General features: G+C 43.2%; 1 protein-coding gene across 1 annotated transcript; it reads right to left on the minus strand.

Moving 5' to 3' along the window:
* Window positions 1–581: 581 nt before the first annotated feature.
* LOC125314595 lies at window positions 582–1,196 on the minus strand. Its single transcript, XM_048277271.1, has one exon. It carries the CDS (start codon window positions 1,194–1,196, stop codon window positions 582–584), a length of 615 nt encoding a protein of 204 aa, XP_048133228.1.
* Between the last annotated feature and the right edge of the window lie 18,097 nt (window positions 1,197–19,293).

Genomic DNA, 19,293 nt, shown 5'->3' on the forward strand with positions numbered 1-19,293 from the left:
TCGGATCCAATACAACCGCTAAATAGGCCTCACATCCATCATCCATCAACTTAGTCACCTCAAGTGACGAGATCAAAGGGATCAAGGTTCCTCCCCGACTCCCGACAAAGTCAAATCTAGGGCGACCAACGGGAAAGAATTGAATCGCCCTGCTACCACAATCAACCACAGCCTTTAATTTGCCTAACCAATCCATCCCAACAATAACATCAAAGTCATACATGGGCAACACAGCAAGATCGATTAGTTCTTCACTATCGCCAATCACTATCTTACGGTTCCGATACCCTAAGGAAACCAACGCTTCATTCTTTAAGGGTGTAGCCACATGCAATACTACTTCCAACGGTTTTAACTCTATTCCAGCCAAATCAGCAAATTGAGCGAGACACGAATGAATGCGAAGCTCCGGGGTCAAACAAAGCATATGCAGCATGACCACGAGACAAGAACCGCACTGCGACTACGCCGGGCACATTCTCAGCATCCTTTCGCGCCACAAAGCATAGACTCTTCCTTGCGCCGGCGGTCGGTTCCGGCTCCCTTGAGGAGCAGCTCCAATCGAGGCCCTCCCTGCGGCCTTACCATCTTGTGGAAAATCTCCTAGGAGCTTTCTCGGTGCATTGCTCGACATGGTGGCCCATCTTGCCACATCTCGAAACAGGCACCTCCTCGGCCGGGGCAAGGTCCATTTCCATGTCGCCTTCCACGAGAGACAGCCAGTTCCGGTTGTTCGGGCGAGTCGGCTTCCCAATTCCTTTCTTCACTGGATGAACAAATCGCCTGTTGTTCATCATTGGCCTCTTCCCAAAGTTACGATTGTCCCTCCGAGGAACGAACCGCGGTCCAGGGGCGATTTTCCTTCTTTCCCTCATGTCCCTTTCAATCAGTTGGCCCCGCCTATATAGCTCCTCATAGTTCTGCGGGTCCAAAGCCACCGGTTGGCTACGGAGGTCAGGTTGTAGCCCATCTCTGAATCTTCTTGCCTTATCCAAAGGATTATCAACCATCCGCGGAGCATACTTAGACAGCCTTGCAAACTCCGCTTCATATTGCTCGATTGTCATGTTGCCTTGACGCAAGTTCCGAAATTCAACTAACTTCTGCTCCCGGGCAGCTGCAGAGAAGAACTTCCCAATGAATGCCTCGGAGAATGCATTCCAATTAGGCACCACTCGGTCAGAACCGTGAAGCATTTCTCAATCTCCTCAATCCAACGAGGAGCCATCTCCAGGTCTCCTTTCCCGTCAAACCTAGGTGGCTTCGGTTTGAGAAATTGCTCCACCATCGACCCATGACCCTATGAGGGTTCTCTTGAGCGGGAGCATTACCACCTCCATTTCCCCTGGCCATTGTTTCCATTATTCCCATTGTTCCCTAACGTCGCATTAATCGCAAGCAACGGCGGCCTCGGCAGCTTGAGCTATTATCGTGGCCCTATCCTCGGCTTGTTGTGCTACGGAGGCGGCTCTTTCCCGAGCCCGCCTACCCATCAGCTCTCCTATATGCTCCAAGGTCCTAATCACACCGTCCGGCCTTGGATCTTCTATTGGTGGGGCCCTCGAGCTAGACGCTCCTCTAGTACCTCTATTGCGGTTGCTCATCTCAGCAAGGTTTTACTACACCTGATAACTACAATTTTTCCCGGGGATCGGGGCCTAAGCCAAACACTCACGTCTATCTACCATCAACTAACATTTCGGGATCCCTCACAATCATCAGCGAGACAAACCAGTAGGTACTCAATCAAGCATACCAGGCCAAGAAAAACAAACAACATAGCCATCAAATCATGGCATCTCAAGCAACCATGGCATCACAACAAAGATTCTCGATCGTACCTCCGGGTCCCGGCCGCATCTACGACTTAGTGAAAACATCACAAACAACCCAGCACTTCATAGAGCAATCACGGCTAATTCACACAATAGTCCAGTACAAGGACTTGATACCAGGCCAATCCACATGCGCCATTTCAAATGACATGCTTTCGCGCCTAAGACTCATAACCACCTAAGGTCATAACTAATGGTCGTTCCAAAGTCATTCCTCCTTATCACTCCAACACTCGATCGATATGGATCGAGCTAGCCTCGCTTCGATACCACTTCAACGGGGATGTCACGCCCCGTGTCCTCCGAGCGCGCCAACATCCCACGTTGTCGAAGAAATCTCGCAACTCACCGGGATCGCAAACGGACGTAAAACACGCGAGATGCAAATGCAAGTGGAAGCAATGAAAACAAACCCGACAATGAATATAGAATGACCTTAGAACATAACACCAAAATACATATAACATAGCCCGCTAAGTTCAAGGTTCATACAGACCACCGGAAATAAAATGACTACGACTCAAGCATACGGCACGGGGACACAAAAGGAAACTCCCTAAACATAACCACTCGTCGACACACGAGGGTCCAAAAGTAGGGATAAGGACCTCTACACACCTAAGGGTCGGGCGTCATCATCAAAAGTAAACTCGGCAGGGGGAGCGTACTCCGGGGAGAAACTCGTCACGATGACTTCGCTAAACGCCTGCTCAGGCTCCTCCCATGGCTCTTCCTCTGGCACCTCTTCCGGGTCCTCCTCTAGGTCAGACGCCTCCTCGGGTATCAGCTCTTCTTCTGGTTCGGACTCCTCTTCGAGTTCCTCCATCTCCCGGTCATGTGCTGGATCCACGACGTGAACTACGTTCGGGATAGGCTCGGGACGCATCAGGGGTCCATCAGCAGGCTCATCGGGTTCCAAGATCCCTCCATCCGGAGCGAGGAGTCCAGGTATGGGAGACCTCGGCTCGGGGATCGGTCCAACTACGGGTCCAAGGACGGGGAGTCTCGAAGGTGAAGCTATCGGGAGTCTAGGTCCGGCGGCATCCATGACGTGCTCGGGAATCACCTCCTCCCTCAAAGGTCCGAATAAATAGTCCCCATCCTTATAAGTCCAAGAGAGGAAGGAATAAGGGGTCAAGTATCCTCTCGCGTCGTCGATCCACAAGGTGCTAACCCTCCGATAATACGTCCGATCTGGTCCCACTCTATACTCGGTAATCACGGGCTCAAACCGAGTCGGTAGTCCAAAAAGTAGCGGCATCGCGGCGATCAGGGTCGAGGGTCCGAAAATGTTGGTCCCACGGAGGGGTGAGATCGACATCTCGGCAAGCGAAGCCTAACCTATCCTAAGGTCCTAGTGCCTCCGGACAAAACACGGCATGCAAACAATCCAATCTAAACAGCAGACAGTGGTCAATTCAAAGTGCACAAATAAATCAATCGTATACGGGACCACCCCGAACATGCCAAATCACACAAGTCGATCCTCGCCATAGGGCTCACATACCGCCTCCATAATTTAGTATCATAATCTCATATATCAAGTACAAGCCTCGGACTCTTAGGAACACGGCATTGTACGTATAAATACAGATATTTTTGTGTGCACACTGGGGTCTCGGACACTTAGGAATACGCCCCATGGGGTCTCGGACACTTAGGAATACGCCCCATTTATTTAACGGTCTCGGACACTTAGGAACACGACCGGATTAAGTCTCGGACAATTGGGCGAACACGGCATACTATACGGCCTCGGACGCCTCAATTGAACACGACTTTATAATTTCATGTATAGGTCATACACTAAGGGCCTCATGCCCTAATATCACAATATTGCAATTCCACCATTACTTGGGCTGTTTAGCTTGTCAATACCATCACGAGCTCGAATCGGGCCAATTGCCATATATCGCCTCACAAGGCCAATCATGCAATTACAAGGGGTCTCACACTAGCCAAGACATCACAATATCACATAAAATGCATTTAAAGCACCCCCAATTCAGAATTACTACTTTTGATACCAACGGTCCCATTCGAGCGAATTCCACGTTTTCTCTTACAAAGCCACACACTTAATCCCAAGAGACTTCACACATGCCAAGGCATGTAAAAGTCATTCTAAAACACCTTTCAAGTGCTCCACATCAGAATTACAACATTTAGCACCCACTAACCATTTTAGTGCACAATTGCTCCAATTGAGTTATTTTAGGTCCCGATCGCCCCCAACCATGGTCCACTCTTAAACCACGTGCTATCCACACATCAAGTCACTCATTTCCACCCATATGACCACATAAACATCCCAGGACCAGCATTGATAACAATTGCACATAAATTTCCAGATTGGTCCTCTCTAGCATTTCTCACTATCCCAAGCATTTAGCACACCATCTAGCCAAACCCAAGTGTCTCTTAGTAACCTAGGGCTCTAGGAAGGGTTAGGAAACACTTACTCTTGCTTTTTGATGAAGAAAAACCCGGCGAAAGCGTTTCCTTCGCGCACGATCAGATTCGACCTAAAAGGGTGTCCACCGGTTTCAAACATAAAGCACCAACTTTTAGTCCAAGAAAACCTCATCACACACAGCCATGAACCTCCTTTAAACACCCTAGAATCCTTTGAGAAGCTTGAGCTCTTACCTTGAAGTTGGATGAGCAAAACCGGCGGTGAAACCCTAGGGTTTGTTCGGCGCCGAGAGAGAGAAAAACGGACGACACGGCGGCGGAAACAACTCAAAGCCAAGAAAGGAAGATGAAGTGGCGGTGGCGTGGTGGAGCTCCTCCTTGGACCGGCGGTGTGAGGAGGCCGAAGGGGTGCTCGGCCAAGAGACGAAAAGAGAGAGTTCTTGGGAGAGAGTTGAGCTCAAAATGAAGAAATGAGGGAGTGAGAGAGAGGGTAAGTGATCAGCCAAGAGTAAGAGGGGGAGAGGGTGAGTTTGAGTGATTGAATGAGTGACTTGATGGGTGGGAGATAGTAGGGTTAGTGTAGGACATGAATAGTAGAGTAGGTGGTGGGGTTTTTGGGGTTTGACTTGCATGGGGACTTGATCCCTTCAAGTGTCATGTCCCTCCAATATCCACATGGGGATTTAGGGGCTGATGGGTGCGGTACAAGGGTTGACCGAAATTCCTTCGCGATCGCTCAAGGGCTGAACGAATTTCGGGACCGGAATGGATTTTTTTGTTCCGTAAATCCGATCCTCATTTTTCCAACTTATATGGCTTCCAAATATCCTTAATAACATTTGCAAGGCAACATCCAAGTTTATTTGTATTGGAATTCTCGAATACCCGGCCGCCAATTTCGAAGTCCGCTTCGCGCTCAAAATCGGCCGATCGCATTTTCGGTGCACCTCGAAACGACGGGCGGCTTTCGGGAGCTACGCGTATCGACCCGTGATTTTAGTTACCACGTTTTAAGAATTCGGACCACGGCGACCCTGGTTGTCATGTAATCGCGAGGGAAACGGTCGGTCTTGACGGGACGCGATTGTCGGGAATCGGTTCGGGGTTATTCGCAAATCATGCTATGGCGTAGCGGTATCACCCGCGAACCAATTGCACGACGCTAGCAAATAGTTCACGACGTCAACCCTGGATCGGCCCGCAATGACCCGGGAATGTACCCTCGGCGACCCTTATGGTCGGGATACCCTCGTCCGCGGTCGAGTCCTTTATGGTGCGCACTATCCTATTTAGCCATTCCCCTTTGGTCGGTTATCTCAAGAGTGATCATAATCGCGAGTGAGGTTATTGGAATACATCGATACTCATTTCATTCATAACTTCGAAATGGGGTCGGAAGTCAGAATGTCACACCACCGATCAATTTATTGGAGGGTATGATCGGAAAACTCTTGCGAGTGGTCGGGAGAAACCGTTCGGTTCCACGAAAACCGAGAGATTTTGGGTCCGGGGACTTGGTTACGCCGAGATTTTCATCGACGCCCTTTCGGTTACCGATGTTGAGTGATTTCTAACCTATGAATTCATGCAGACGGACTTTCGGGTGAGGTAGGCCCTAACGGTTCTAGGTATTCATGCGGATGGGAATTTTACTATCCTAACAATCACAATCGGAAAATTAATATGCGCAATCAAAATAATCACAACCAATCCAATCAATCAATCCTATAGGAATATCTAAAATGGCTCTATCCACCCACGGAAATATCGAGTTTGGGTTCCGGGGATGATTCGGGAAAATTTGAGGCGGAAGGCCTAGAAAGGTAGAATGGTCATTTTTGGGGTTCGGGACCCGAAAATCACAAAATCGGGGTCGGGCCAGTTGAATGTGGCCATTTCCCATTTTTTGTGATTTTCTAGAATTTTTCTAATTTTTCTAATTTTTTTGGATTTTTTATTTATTTTCTAAAAATGTCGGGAATTTTCCGAATCGGTGTGAATTGACCCTCGAAACCTCGAAAATTTTTTATTCAGACTATAAGAGTCCGAAATCGACCTAGAAATTTTTATAATTTTTTTTGGGAAAATCTGGGAGTTTTTATGAATTTTCTAGGTATTTTTGGAATTTTTTGGATTTTTGGAAATTTTTATTTATTTTTGTCTATTTCTTATTAATGTTTTGGACTGGGTCAAATCGGTCAACCCGGTCCGGACCAACTCGAAAACCTCTCGGCACAAAAACGGCGACGTACCTATTTATTTTATTTTTTTTATGATTTTCTAAAATTGTTTTCTAATATTTGAAATTAAAAGAAATAAACGGATGGCTGAGATTCATCCTGGAACCGATCTCGACCGTCGACTCATTTGGAACAAAACGACGCCGTGTCTAGCTAACACACGAACGGACACGATTAAATCTACTAACACGATCCGAGCTGTTGACTCCTTACTAAGCTAAACGACGACGCATTAGGACCCGGACACAAAACGACGCCGCATAATGGATCAAACGAACGGCCGCGATTCAACTTTGGATCTAATCCAGGCCGTTCAACCTATACACACTCAAACGACGACGCATTATGCTCGGTGCATGAAACGACGCCGCGCCGTTTAAAATCTTGGACGGTCACGATTTTATCTAGATTCAATCTCAGCCGTTCATTCCTTCTTAAACCAAAAACGACATCGCATTTCCCATATAAGACGTCGCCGTTTTGATTTTTTTAATTTTTATCTAATAAAGCTAATTTTCGAAAATACAAAAATACAGATCCGACGGCCCATAATCAAACCTATCTATTAATGGTGACCGTCGGATCGAGATCGGCTCGGCTTATTCGCGCCAACAACTAAGCCGAGTCGGCAACGTCTTGGACCAATCGCACGATGCCACCTGGACTTTGACACGTTGATTGCGCCACGTCACCTTCGTCTCCTACCTCGCGACGACACCTAATGGACGGGTGAGAGCTCTCCGGCGAGATCCAACGGTGAGATCTCGCCGGAATGATCTCAAACCAACGCCGATCTATTCGTCTAAGCCCCCAGACCAACATACTCAAAAATCAAAGCATTTTATCCGGAGAATCAACGGGAATCAAGCTTATACGGTCTCGACTTTGCCAAGTTCAATCAAGCAACACAGAGCATATTGATTCAATTCCTTCGCACAGAAGCTCTAAAAAGAGTATAGGAAGCTTACCTCGAGCTCAGATCGAGCTCGCAAGGGTTAGGATCGCCTGGCCGAAGCTCGACCGGACCGGCACGGGTTGGAGGTTTGACTCGAGTGATTCAGACAAAATCAATGTAAAAACAAGTTGTGAACGTGGTTAGATATGTTCTATGACTAAAAGGCACACATCAATTGAAAGGATTATGCTCGGGAAGCCGAGATGCCATAGTTGCACGGTAGGGAAGTTCAGAGCTTGACTCACTATTTTCAAAGATCCCGAGTTGAATGAGTTGGCTCGATCGACTCCTGGAGGTGCAGGTGAACTTCCTGCAGCAATGTGACGCTCCGATTTGGCCTGGATTGGCCGAGACGAAGTTGCAAAAACTTGGTCTGCAACTTGAACTCAAACCTCGCACGAGAGCTTCTCTCTCTTCCTCTCTCGCTTTCTCTCTCTATTCGGTTAATGGACGAGCACGAATGAGCCTCCCTTTGTTTTGGAATCCTCTTGGCCTTTTATACCTGGTTTTCAAAATTTTGGCGCGTCGGGGAGAGCTCGCCGACTCACCTCGCACGTGCAATCACGTGGATTATGGTCGCCAGACGGTGACGGAGTTAGTTAGAACTCCGTCCACGTCCGTTTGGCCCGTCGTCGAACCAAAATGCGTACGAATTGAGCCCTGGTTTGCACACGTTGACTTTTCCAAGCAGCCGTGACTTTGACCGGCAATGCCGCCGTTCTCCGGCGACGATCGATTGTGCCGTCGACGGCAATCGACGCACCTTAGTTTGAAGATCAAAACTCCTAAGATAATTGGTCCAATTATGTTCGAATTGAGCCTCAATTTGTTGATCAAAATTCACCTTCAAATCTGCAAAATGGGACGGTCGCGCGAGGAAGAAGATACATCGTTCGGGACCGGTTCATTCGGTCCAACCGGCGATCAGGCAGCTCTGAACAGGTTCAGACGGTGAATTTTGCACAATTTTCAAAATTAAACAAAATTGGTGGGGAATTTTCACAATTAAACTTCAAAATTGCACTTAGGGGCCTGAATATCATCTAAAAATGTGATTTTACCCAAAATTTCTTATCAATTTGCACAAAAGCCCCAAATTTTTCAAAATTCCCAATTTGGGGAAAAGCTCAATTGGATGTCAATTCGACCAAATTGGACTATGAGGCCCATGCCAATTGATTCAGAATGTGTAAAAACCTAGGAGGACTGTCCAATTTTACCACGAAAGTCCCTCAATTAAAAGTAATTTCGAAAATTGGCAAGTTGAGGGACTAAATTGCAAAGAATTTTAGGGATTTTTGTGCAATTCGTGCAATTCGCGCAATTGAGGATGTAATTGACCAAATTGAAGTTCAAAGGGACTGCAATTGAATGTCTAGACCTAAAATGTGCAAAAATTGCAAATAAAAAGACTCAATTGGTATTTTTTGTGCAAATTCAACTCTAGGTATTGTGAAGAAACACCTAAAATTGAACTCAATTTTCAATTTTTCTTGAGGTCAATATTAAAAGGGAATTAAAATAAAAATATTGGACATTTTTGTGTATTTTTGTGACCTCGAAAAGTATTTTTTATGAATTTTCTAATATTTTCCTATTTTTCAAAAATATTAAAAAATGTAAAAAATATGAAAAATTATTTTTTGTTCAAAATTGGTTTCTTATGCTTGGCCAAGGTTTCCAATATTGATTTTTTAATTTTTTGATTTTTTGTGAATTTTTGATGAATTTTAGAAAATGAAACTAAAGAAAAGGCGATTAAAAATCGGGTGTCAACATAGGGGTAGTCCAATTTTGTAGAGAAAGTCCCTAGATTAAAAGTAATTTTAGAAATTAAAAACTCTAGGGACTAAATTGCAAATAACTTAGGGATTTTTGTGCAATTCGTGCAATTCGCGCAATTGAGGGTGCAATTGACCAAATTGAAGCTTGAAAGGCCCGCAATTGAATGTCTAGACAATAAATGTGCAAAAATTGCAAATAAAAAGACTCAATTTGTATTATTTATGTAAATTCAATCTTCGGCATTGTGAAAGAACACCAAAAATCGAACTCGATTTTTGATTTTTTGTGAGGTCAATATGAAAAGGGAATTAAAATAAAAATATTGGGTATTTTTCTATATTTTTGTGACCTCGAAAAGTATTTTTATGAACTCGATTTATGAATTTTCTAATATTTTTATATTTTTCGAAAATATTAAAAAATGTGAAAAATATCAAAAATTATTTTTTGTTCAAAATTGGTTTCTTATGCTTGGCCAAGGCTCTCAATCTTGATTTTTAAATTTTTTGATTTTTTGTGAATTTTTGGGAATTTTAGAAAATAAAACTAAAGGAAAATTGATTAAAAATCAAGTGTCAACAGCTGCCCCTCTTTGAAAGTAATCTACGTTAGAGGTTGCTTTCAAAGACAAGGTGACACCTGAGTCCTTAATTGACTCTGCTGAGGAAAAAGTTTAAAGAAAACAAGTCTTGACATTTAATTACCTTACCTTTGCCATTGAAGTCCAAAATTCGGAGAAGGGATTATGCTTGGCTCATGTTCATTTTTATGTGAAAGAGAGATGAGAAGAGAGAGATTTACCTTTAGCTCACCTGTTTGTGGTCCGAGATTTGTTGATCTAAGGTTGAGAGAACGATTGTATGGAATTACCTTTGAATGACTCGTGAGATTTTGTGATGGTCGGCGTCCGTCTGGTGTCAAGTTGTGATTTGAAGTTATGGAAGAAAGGTTCACCCTTGTAACAAAGGGGTTTTACCTATTAAAATGTAGATTGGTTATCCGCTAGGAAGGGACTCACTATTTGTAGAAATTGGCTATCCTGTAAGAAGGAATTCACCATTTTGAAATACAAATCGGTTATCCTCTAGGAAGGTACTCACCGTCTGGAAGAAAGGTTCACCCTTGTAACAAAGGGGTTTCACCTATTAAAATGAGATTGGCTATCCTCTAGGAAGGGATTCACCAAAAATGCAGATCGGTTGTCCTCTAGGAAGGGACTCACCGTCTTGAAGAAAGGTTCACCCTTGTAACAAAGGGATTTCACCTATTAAAATGAGATTGGTTACCTCTAGGAAGGGATTCACCATTTAAAATGCAGATCGGTTATCCTCTAGGAAGGGACTCACCTTCCGGAAGAAAGGTTCACCCTTGTAACAAATGGGTTTTACCTATTAAAAATGAGAAGGGATTCACCATTTAAAATGCATATTGGTTATCCTCTAGAAAGGAATTCACCGTCTGGGAGAAATTGGCTATCCTATAAGAAGGAATTCACCATTTGAAATACAGATCGGTTATCCTCTAGGAATGGATTCATCGTCTGGAAGAAAGGTTCACCCTCGTAACAAAAGGGTTTCACCTATTAAAACGAGATTGGCTATCCTCTATGAAGGGATTTACCATTTAAAATGAGATTGGCTAGGAAGGGATTCACCGATTAAAATGGGTTGGCTATCCTCTAGGAAGAGATTCACCGATTAAAATGGGTTTGGCTATCCTCTAGGAAGGGATTCACCGATTAAAATGGGTTGGCTATCTACTGGGGATTCACCTATTAAAAGAAGAGGGTGTCATCTAAGGACCTAGGTTTACTAGTGTACCTACTGAAGCTCAAACCCTATTTTCAAATTTTCAAATGAGAGGGTGCCATTTGAGGACCTAGGTTTACTAAGGTACCTGCAGAAGCTCAAACTCGATTTTTTTCAAATTTTCAAAGGAGAGGGTTCCGAGGACCTGGGGATGCCAGAGGACCCGCAGCAAATCAAAGTTAGTCAAATCTTTAAAATGTAACTTTTCCGAGGATTTGGGGTCACCGGGGAACCTGAGGAAAATCCAATCAAATATCATTAGAATGGCTTTCAAAATAATCCAATGGGTTAAGATCTTTGGATATATGATAAGAGAGTAGCAATTCCAAATCTTGGGGAGAAACTTAGGAATTGCAAGCAAATTTTCAAAGTGTATTTGTGAAAGAAACGTGTCCAATTCACAAGTTCAAATTTTATTTGGGGATGGATTTTGAATGACGCATCCCGAGTGTTCTTTAAAAGAGTTGTTTTAAAAAAATTTCAAAAGGATCTTCCTTCATCCAAGAGGGCTTCTCACCATTTGGGAAGGTTTTTTTTGAAACTCAAATCCGCTCACAGGAAACCTAATATTGAGGTTTTGGGATCATTCGAGATGTATACAATCTGACTGATCGGAGAATGCATTTAAAAGGGACCGTAATTCAAGCTAAGTTAAAGGTTTATCAAAGGATATTCATTTTGAGGCTTAGAAATGAATATTGATCAGAAATAGCTTCTTCGGGTTTACAAGTCAAGAACCCTGAAGATATTATAAGACATGATTGTACTTACCTCTTTAAGCGGTAGCTTCCTGTGTAATCTCTTGCATCAACCTGGGACACCTCCTAGATCAGAAAAGTTTTGGTGACAGGTTGTAGCTTGGTTTAGGGTGGGCTCTTTGAGAAAAGCCATTCTTCAAAAGTGGGGTGAACTTGGGTGATTACCTTGATATTCCTTCCAGCAATCATTTGTTTTTGAGAAATTTCATGATCATCTTTCATCAGCTTGCTTTGAGGATTTTCCTCCTTTCATATTGATTTTTCAAACTTTGCCCTCTTCGGGACGCTTTTTCATGGGCTTTGGCCTTGCTTTTACCAGGCACTTTGCTCTTTCTAGCCCTTTTGTTTCTTGCTATTTTTGCACTGACTGGCTCTTTTGGAGACCAGGATTGAAAATTCTTCCAATTATGCTTTTTGACTTATTGCTGGTGGTTCCTTTGTTTTACCCCAGTGTAGGGAGGTGATCACCAACAAGGGTTTAGAAATGAATATTTAAAGGCTCAAATTGGCTTATCAAAGGATAAAGTGTTTAGGGATATAGAAATGAAGTACTTTTCTTCACTTTGAGGTGTTCCAAGTCTCTGCCGGAAATCACCTGAAGCTATCACAAAAAGATTGATGCCGGTTAGCACAATAAAGTCTTACCCTGATCTCTTCTCCAAGGAATCAACCGAAGAACCTCCAAATATGCCCCTGTGTGGGGTGGTTCTTGACAGGGTTTTAATTAGAAAATTTCTCCCTTTTTGGCTCAAAGTGGTTGTCAAGGGATATGAATGTGTATGGATAATTTTGAAATGGAAATGCCTTTCATCATTTCAATCCATGTAATCACCGCGAATGATCCCTACGTCCCAAAATTAAGCTTTTTTCGCTCTATCACTCTCGCTCATCGCTCAAGTGTTTCTAGACGTCGCGAGTCGATTGAAGTGTTGCGATTGCTTCCTGGTAGCTCCGGCGAACTTCCGGCGGTGTTCTTTGGCTTCGATTCTCCTTGAATCTCTTCGGCGAAGTGCTCACGGTTTGAGCTCGAACCTTCGATCGCACGGGCGAGAAGGTGAGCTGCCTTTCTCTCTCTTTCTCTTTCTCTAGTTTTCTCGGATGCTCGCGAACCGAATGAGCCTCTCCCCGTGATCGAGAACCTTCTTGGCCTTTTATACCAAGTTTTTGAATTGTGGCGCGTCGAGTGTGAGCTGGCCGAGGGGTCCTCACGTGCGCCCACGTGAATTTTGGCTCGCCGGACGGTGACGGAATCACTAGGATTCCGTCCAAGTCCGTCTAGCCTCCGTTAACCTCAAAACGAACGTGAATTGCACCTCAATTTGAAAATGTTGACTTTCACCTCGCCGGACCTTTGACCATCGATTCCGCCGTACTCCGGGGGCCATTGACCTCGCCGCCGGTGCCAATCGACGCGTAATCCCCTGCATAACAAAAACCCTCTATCAATTGAATCAATTGGGGTTGAATTGGCTCTCAATTTGGTGATCAAAATTCATTTCCAAATCTGCAAAATGGCGCGCCTGAGCTGGGGAAGATGACACTGTTTGGACCGGTTCGACCGGTCCGACCGGTCTGAACCGGTTCGGACGTGCAATTTTCAAAATTAGTCCAAATTTAATGGGAATTTTTGCAATTAAACCTCAAAATTGGGCTTAGGACCCTGGATATTATCTAAAAATGCAATTTTGCCCAAAAGTTCTTATCAATTTGCACAAAAACCCCAAATTTTTCTAAAATCCCAAATTGGAGAAATGTTCAATTGAGCGTCAATTTGATAAAATTGGACTACGAGACCTATGCCAATAGATTCAGAATGTGTTAAAACATTAGGGGTAGCCCAATTGTGTATAGAAAGTTCCTCAATTGGAAGTAATTTCAAAAATTGCAAACTTGAGGGACTTAATTGCAACATTTTTAAGGATTCCTGTGCAATTCGTGCAATTCGCGCAATTAAGGGTGCAATCGATCAAATTGAAGTTCAAAGGGACCGCAATTGAATGTCTAGACTCCAAATGTGCAAAAATTGCAAATAAAAAGACTCAATTGGTATTTTTTATGGAAATTCAACCTTGGGTATTATGAGGAAACACCCAAAATTGAACTCAATTTTCAATTTTTCTTGAGGTCAATATTAAAAGGGGATTAAAATAAAAATATTGGACATTTTTGTGTATTTTTGTGACCTCGAAAAATATTTTTTTATGAATTTTCAAGTATTTTTCTATTTTTCGAAAATATTAAAAAATGCGAAAAATATGAAAAATTATTTTTTGTTCCAAATTGGTTCCTTATGCTTGGCCAAGGCTTCCAATGTTGATTTTTTTAATTTTTTGAATTTTTGTGAATTTTTGGTAAATTTTGGAAAATAAAACTAAAGGAAAATCGATTAAAAATCAGGTGTCAACAGTTGCCCCTCTTTGAAAGTAATCTCGGTTAGAGGTTGCTTTCAAAGACAAGGTGACACCTGGATCCTTAATCGACTCTGCTGGGGAAAAATCTAAAAAACTAGTCTTGACATCCAATTGCCTTTCCTTCTTTGTTTAAAGCTCGACTCCGTGGGGAATTATTTCCAATTTATGCTCATTTCATGTGAAATAGAGATGAAAAGAGAGAGACTTACCCGTAGCTCACCCGTCTATGGTTTGAGATTTGTCGATTTGAGGTTGAAAGATTCGGTGTATGGAATTACCTGTGAATGGCGCGACGAGATTTGCAATGGTCAGCGTCCGTATGATGTCGAGTGGTGGTTTGAAGATTTGGAAGGAAGGTTCACCCTTGTAACAAAGGGGTTTCACCTATTTAAAATGGGTTTGACTATCCACTAGGGATTCATCATTTAAAAAGGGGGCAGATCGGCTTTCGTCTCTCCAGCTACTCACCGTCTGAAAGGGAGGTTCACCCTTGTAACAAAGGGGTTTCACCTATTTAAAAGAGATTGGTTATCCTCCATGTGGGGACTCACCATCTAAAAAGCGGATCGGCTTTCGTCTCTCCAGCTACTAACCGTCTGAGGGGGAGGTTCACCCTTGTAACAAAGGGGTTTCACCTATTTAAAAGAGATTGGCTATCCTCCATGCGGGGACTCACCATCTAAAAAGCGAGATCGGCTTTCGTCTCTCCGGCTACTAACCGTTCGAGGGGGAGGTTCACCCTTGTAACAAAGGGGTTTCACCTATTTAAAAGAGATTGGCTATCCTCCATGCGGGGACTCACCATCTAAAAAGCATATCGGCTTTCGTCTCTCCAGCTACTAACCGTCTGAGGGGGAGGTTCACCCTTGTAACAAAGGGGTTTCACCTATTTAAAAGAGATTGGCTATCCTCCATGCGGGGACTCACCATCTAAAAAGCATATCGGCTTTCGTCTCTCCGGCTACTAACCGTCGGAGGGGGAGGTTCACCCTTGTAACAAAGGGGTTTCACCTATTTAAAAGAGATTGGCTATCCTCCATGCGGGGACTCACCATCTAAAAAGCAGATCGGCTTTCGTCTCTCCAGCTACTCACCGTCCGAGAGGGTGCCATCTGAGGACCTAGGTTGACTAGTGTACCTACAGAGCTCAAACCCTATTTCAAATTTTCTAAAAAGCAGATCGGTTTTCGTCTCTCCAGCTACTAACCGTCCGAGAGGGTGCCATCTGAGGACCTAGGTTGACTAGTGTACCAACAGAGCTCAAACCCTATTTCAAATTTTCAAATAAGCAGATCGGTTTTCGTCTCTCCAGCTACTAACCGTCCGAGAGGGTGCCATCTGAGGACCTAGGTTGACTAGTGTACCTACAGAGCTCAAACCCTATTTCAAATTTTCAAATAAGCAGAGGATCTGAGGACCCGGGGACTCCGGAAGACCTGCAGAAAATCCAAGTTAATCAAATCTTAAAATGCAACTTTTCCGAGGATTTGGGATCACCAGGGAACCTGCAGAAAGTTCAATCAAACATGATTAGTATGACAATTCTAAGTCCTGAGGAGAGACTTAAGAATTCTTAGACAAATTTTCAAAGTGTATTTGCGAAAGAAATGTATCCAATCACAATTTCAAATTTTTACCGAGAATGGATTCTGAATGACACATCCCGAGTGTTCTACAAAAAAGGTTGTCTTAAAATTTTTCCAAAAGTGTTTTCCTTCATCCAAGAGGGCTTCTCACCATTTTGGAAAGGCTTTTCTTAAAATTCGAATATGCTCACGTAAAACCTAACCTTGAGGTTTTGGGATCATTCGAGATGCATACAATCCGCCTAATCGGAGAAGGCATTTTAAAAGGGACCGTAATTCGGGCCAGGTCAAAGGCTTATCAATGGATATTCATTTTGAGGTTTAGAAATGAATTTTGATCAACAATAGCTTCTTCGGGTCTACAAGTCAAGAACCCCGAAGTCATGATAAGACAGGATTGTACTTACCTCTTTAAGCGGTAGCTTCCTGTATGATTTCTTGCATCGACCTAAAACACCTCTTAGATCGGAAAAGTTTTGGTGACGGGTTGTATCTTGGTTTAAGGTGGGCTCTTTAAGAACGGCCATATTTTCAAAAGAGGGTGAACTTTGGTGATCACCTTGACATTTCTCCAGCTTTCATTTGCCTTTTGCGGAAGATTCATGATCATTCTTTTTCCAATTGATTTTGAGGATTTTCCTCTTTTCATCTTGATGATTTTTCTTCGGAATTTGCCCCTTTTCGGGGTGTTCTTTTCATAGGCTTTGGCCTTGCTTTTACCAGGCACTTTGCTTTTTCTAGCCCTTTCGTTCTTCATCATTTTTGCATTGATTGGCTCTTTTGAGACCAGTATCAAAATTCAAAGTTCTTCCGATCATGCTTTTTGATTCATTGCTGGTTATTCCTTTGCTTTGCCCCAGTGTGGGCGGGTGATCACCAACAAGGGTTTAGAAATGAATATTCAAAGGCTCAAATTGGCTTTTCAAAGGGTAAGTGTTTGGGATATAGAAATAAAGTGCTTTTCTTCACTTTGAGGTGTTCCGAGTCTCTGCTAGAAATCACCTGAAGCTATCACAAAAGATTGATGCAGGTTAGCACAATAAAGTCTTACCTGATCTTTTCTCCAAGAAATCATCCAATGAACCTCCAAATATGCCCCGGTGCGGGGTGGTTCTTGATAGGGTTGTATTCATAAAATTCTCCCTTTTTGGCTCGGATTGGTTATCAAGGGATATAAATGTGTATGGATAATTTTGAAATGGAAATGCCTTTCATCATTTCAATCCATGTAATCACCGCGAATGACCCCTACGTCCCGAGGTTAAGCTCTTTCGCTCTATCACTCTCACTCATCACTCAAGTGTATCGGGGACGTGTTTGAAGATAATGCTTGCCTCTTTTCATCCGAAGGACCAGTCTTTTGAAAAGCTTTCAAAACATGCTCTTTTTATAGAAACTCGGGGCATTTTCATCAAAATTCATTGTTTGCAAAATGTTCTCATCAAAAGATATATTCAAAAGATGTTTTTGAAACTTGTAATGAATGTCTCTTTGAAAGGGCCTTGTGACTCTATGAATCCAAGTTTTTCAATTTCGAGCACGACGGCGTATGAAAATTCTTTGTAAAGGAAGAGAACCTCAAACCTGTCTTCTTCAAATATTAGCTTTCGTCCCCTGTAAAAACAAAAGGAAACAATCAGCTCAAAATATTCAAAATTTTCAAATCCCGAAGTGATTTCTTCTCGTCTTCTTCGGATGTTGACTCCTCGTTTCCCGTAAAAACAAAAGGAAACGATCAGTTAAAGATATTCAAAATTTTCAAATCCTGGAACAACTCCTTTCTAACTCCTTCGGATGTCGATTCCCGTTTCCTGTAAAAACAAAAGGAAAAAAAAATCAGTTCAAGATATTCAAAATTTTCAAATCCGGAGGTGACTCCTTTCTAACTCCTTCGGATGTCGATTCCCGTTTCCTGTAAAAACAAAAGGAAACAAATCGGTTCAAGATATTCAAAACTTTCAAATCCTGGAGCGACTCCTTTCTACCTCCTTCGGATGTCAACTCCCGTTTCCTGTAAAAACAAAAGGAAACAAATCGGTTCGAGATATTCAAAATTTTCAAATCCAAAATAAAAGATAACTTCCCTGTTTTGATTAATTGCTCTGCAGAGTTCTTCATGATTCCCAACTCACCTACAAAATACAAACGTATGCAAATGCATGTATGCAGATGTCATGCGAATGCAAAATTCTATGTGACTCGGGATCCGCTCATCAATCGCTTTGAGGCTCAATTTTATTTCAAGGGTAATATCTCTTCACGGCGTCTGCATTTCCTGGACTCGCCAATTCTTCTCCATCCGTGTTTACAAGTATAAGAGCTCCCCCGGATAAGACCTTCCGAATCACGTAGGGGCCTTCATAATTTGGCATGAATTTGCCCCCTGGATGTTGGGCATTTGGGAGCATTTTCCTCACAACTAGCATCCCTGTTTCAAAATTTCTGGGCTTGACCTTCCTGTTAAAAGCTCTGGCTACTTTCTTATGATAACTTTGACCATGGCAGATAGCCCTCAACCGTTTTTCGTCAATCAAATTTAACTGTTCGTGTCTCTGCCGGTCCCACTCCTCTTACGTGAGCTCTACTTGAGACAGTAATCCTTAAAGAGGGGATTTCCACCTCTACTGGTAGGGCCGCTTCCATACCGTATACCAAAGAATAGGGAGTTGCCCCAGTTGAAGTACGAATTGAAGTTCGGTAGGCCATGAGAGCATATGGCAATCTTTCGTGCCAATCTCGATATTTCTCGCCAGTTTTCGCCAATATCTTCTTGATGTTCTTGTTTGCCGCTTCCACAGCTCCGTTCATTTGCGGGCGGTAAGGTGAAGAATTAAGGTGTCGTACCTTAAATTGTTCCAATAGTTGATCGACTACCTTGTTGTTCAGATTAGAGCCATTGTCTGTAATGATGGCTCTTGGCACTCCATATCTTGAGATGATATCTCGCTTGATAAACTTAGCCACACTATTCGCAGTGACATTGGTATATGAGCTGGCTTCAATCCATTTGGTGAAGTAATCAATAGCCACGAGAATAAAGCGATGTCCGTTTGAGGCCTTTGGGTTAATAGGACCAATCATATCAATTCCCCACATGCAGAATGGCCATGGCTCTGACATTTGATGTAGCTCGGTTGGCGGTGCATTTATCCTGTCGCCATATACCCGGCATTGATGACAGGATCTAACATCTTTGGTTGCAATCCGACTCGATAGTCAACCCGATAATACCCGAGTCTCATGATCTTCTTGGCGAGAAGGTGGCCATTCATATGCGGTCCACATTCCCCTTCATGAATCTCTTTCATAATGAGATTTGCTTCTTTGGAATTCACGCACCTTAGCGAGGACCGAGTCGAGGATCTCTTGTATAGGATCCGTCCGCTGAGGAAAAAATTTAGATGCCATCTTGCTTATGTACTTTTTATCTTCTGGTTGACTATCCTGCGGGAATTCACCCTTCAGTAGGTAATTCTTGATGTCATGATACCACGGTTCTC

This window comes from Rhodamnia argentea, chromosome 1 (genome assembly GCF_020921035.1).
Source record: "Rhodamnia argentea isolate NSW1041297 chromosome 1, ASM2092103v1, whole genome shotgun sequence".
NCBI classification, from domain to species: Eukaryota; Viridiplantae; Streptophyta; class Magnoliopsida; order Myrtales; family Myrtaceae; genus Rhodamnia; species Rhodamnia argentea.

Coding starts and splice junctions, on each gene's coding strand:
- LOC125314595 (XM_048277271.1), bottom strand. CDS start 1,196: ATGCTTCACGGTTCTGACCGAGTGGTGCCTAATTGGAATGCATTCTCC.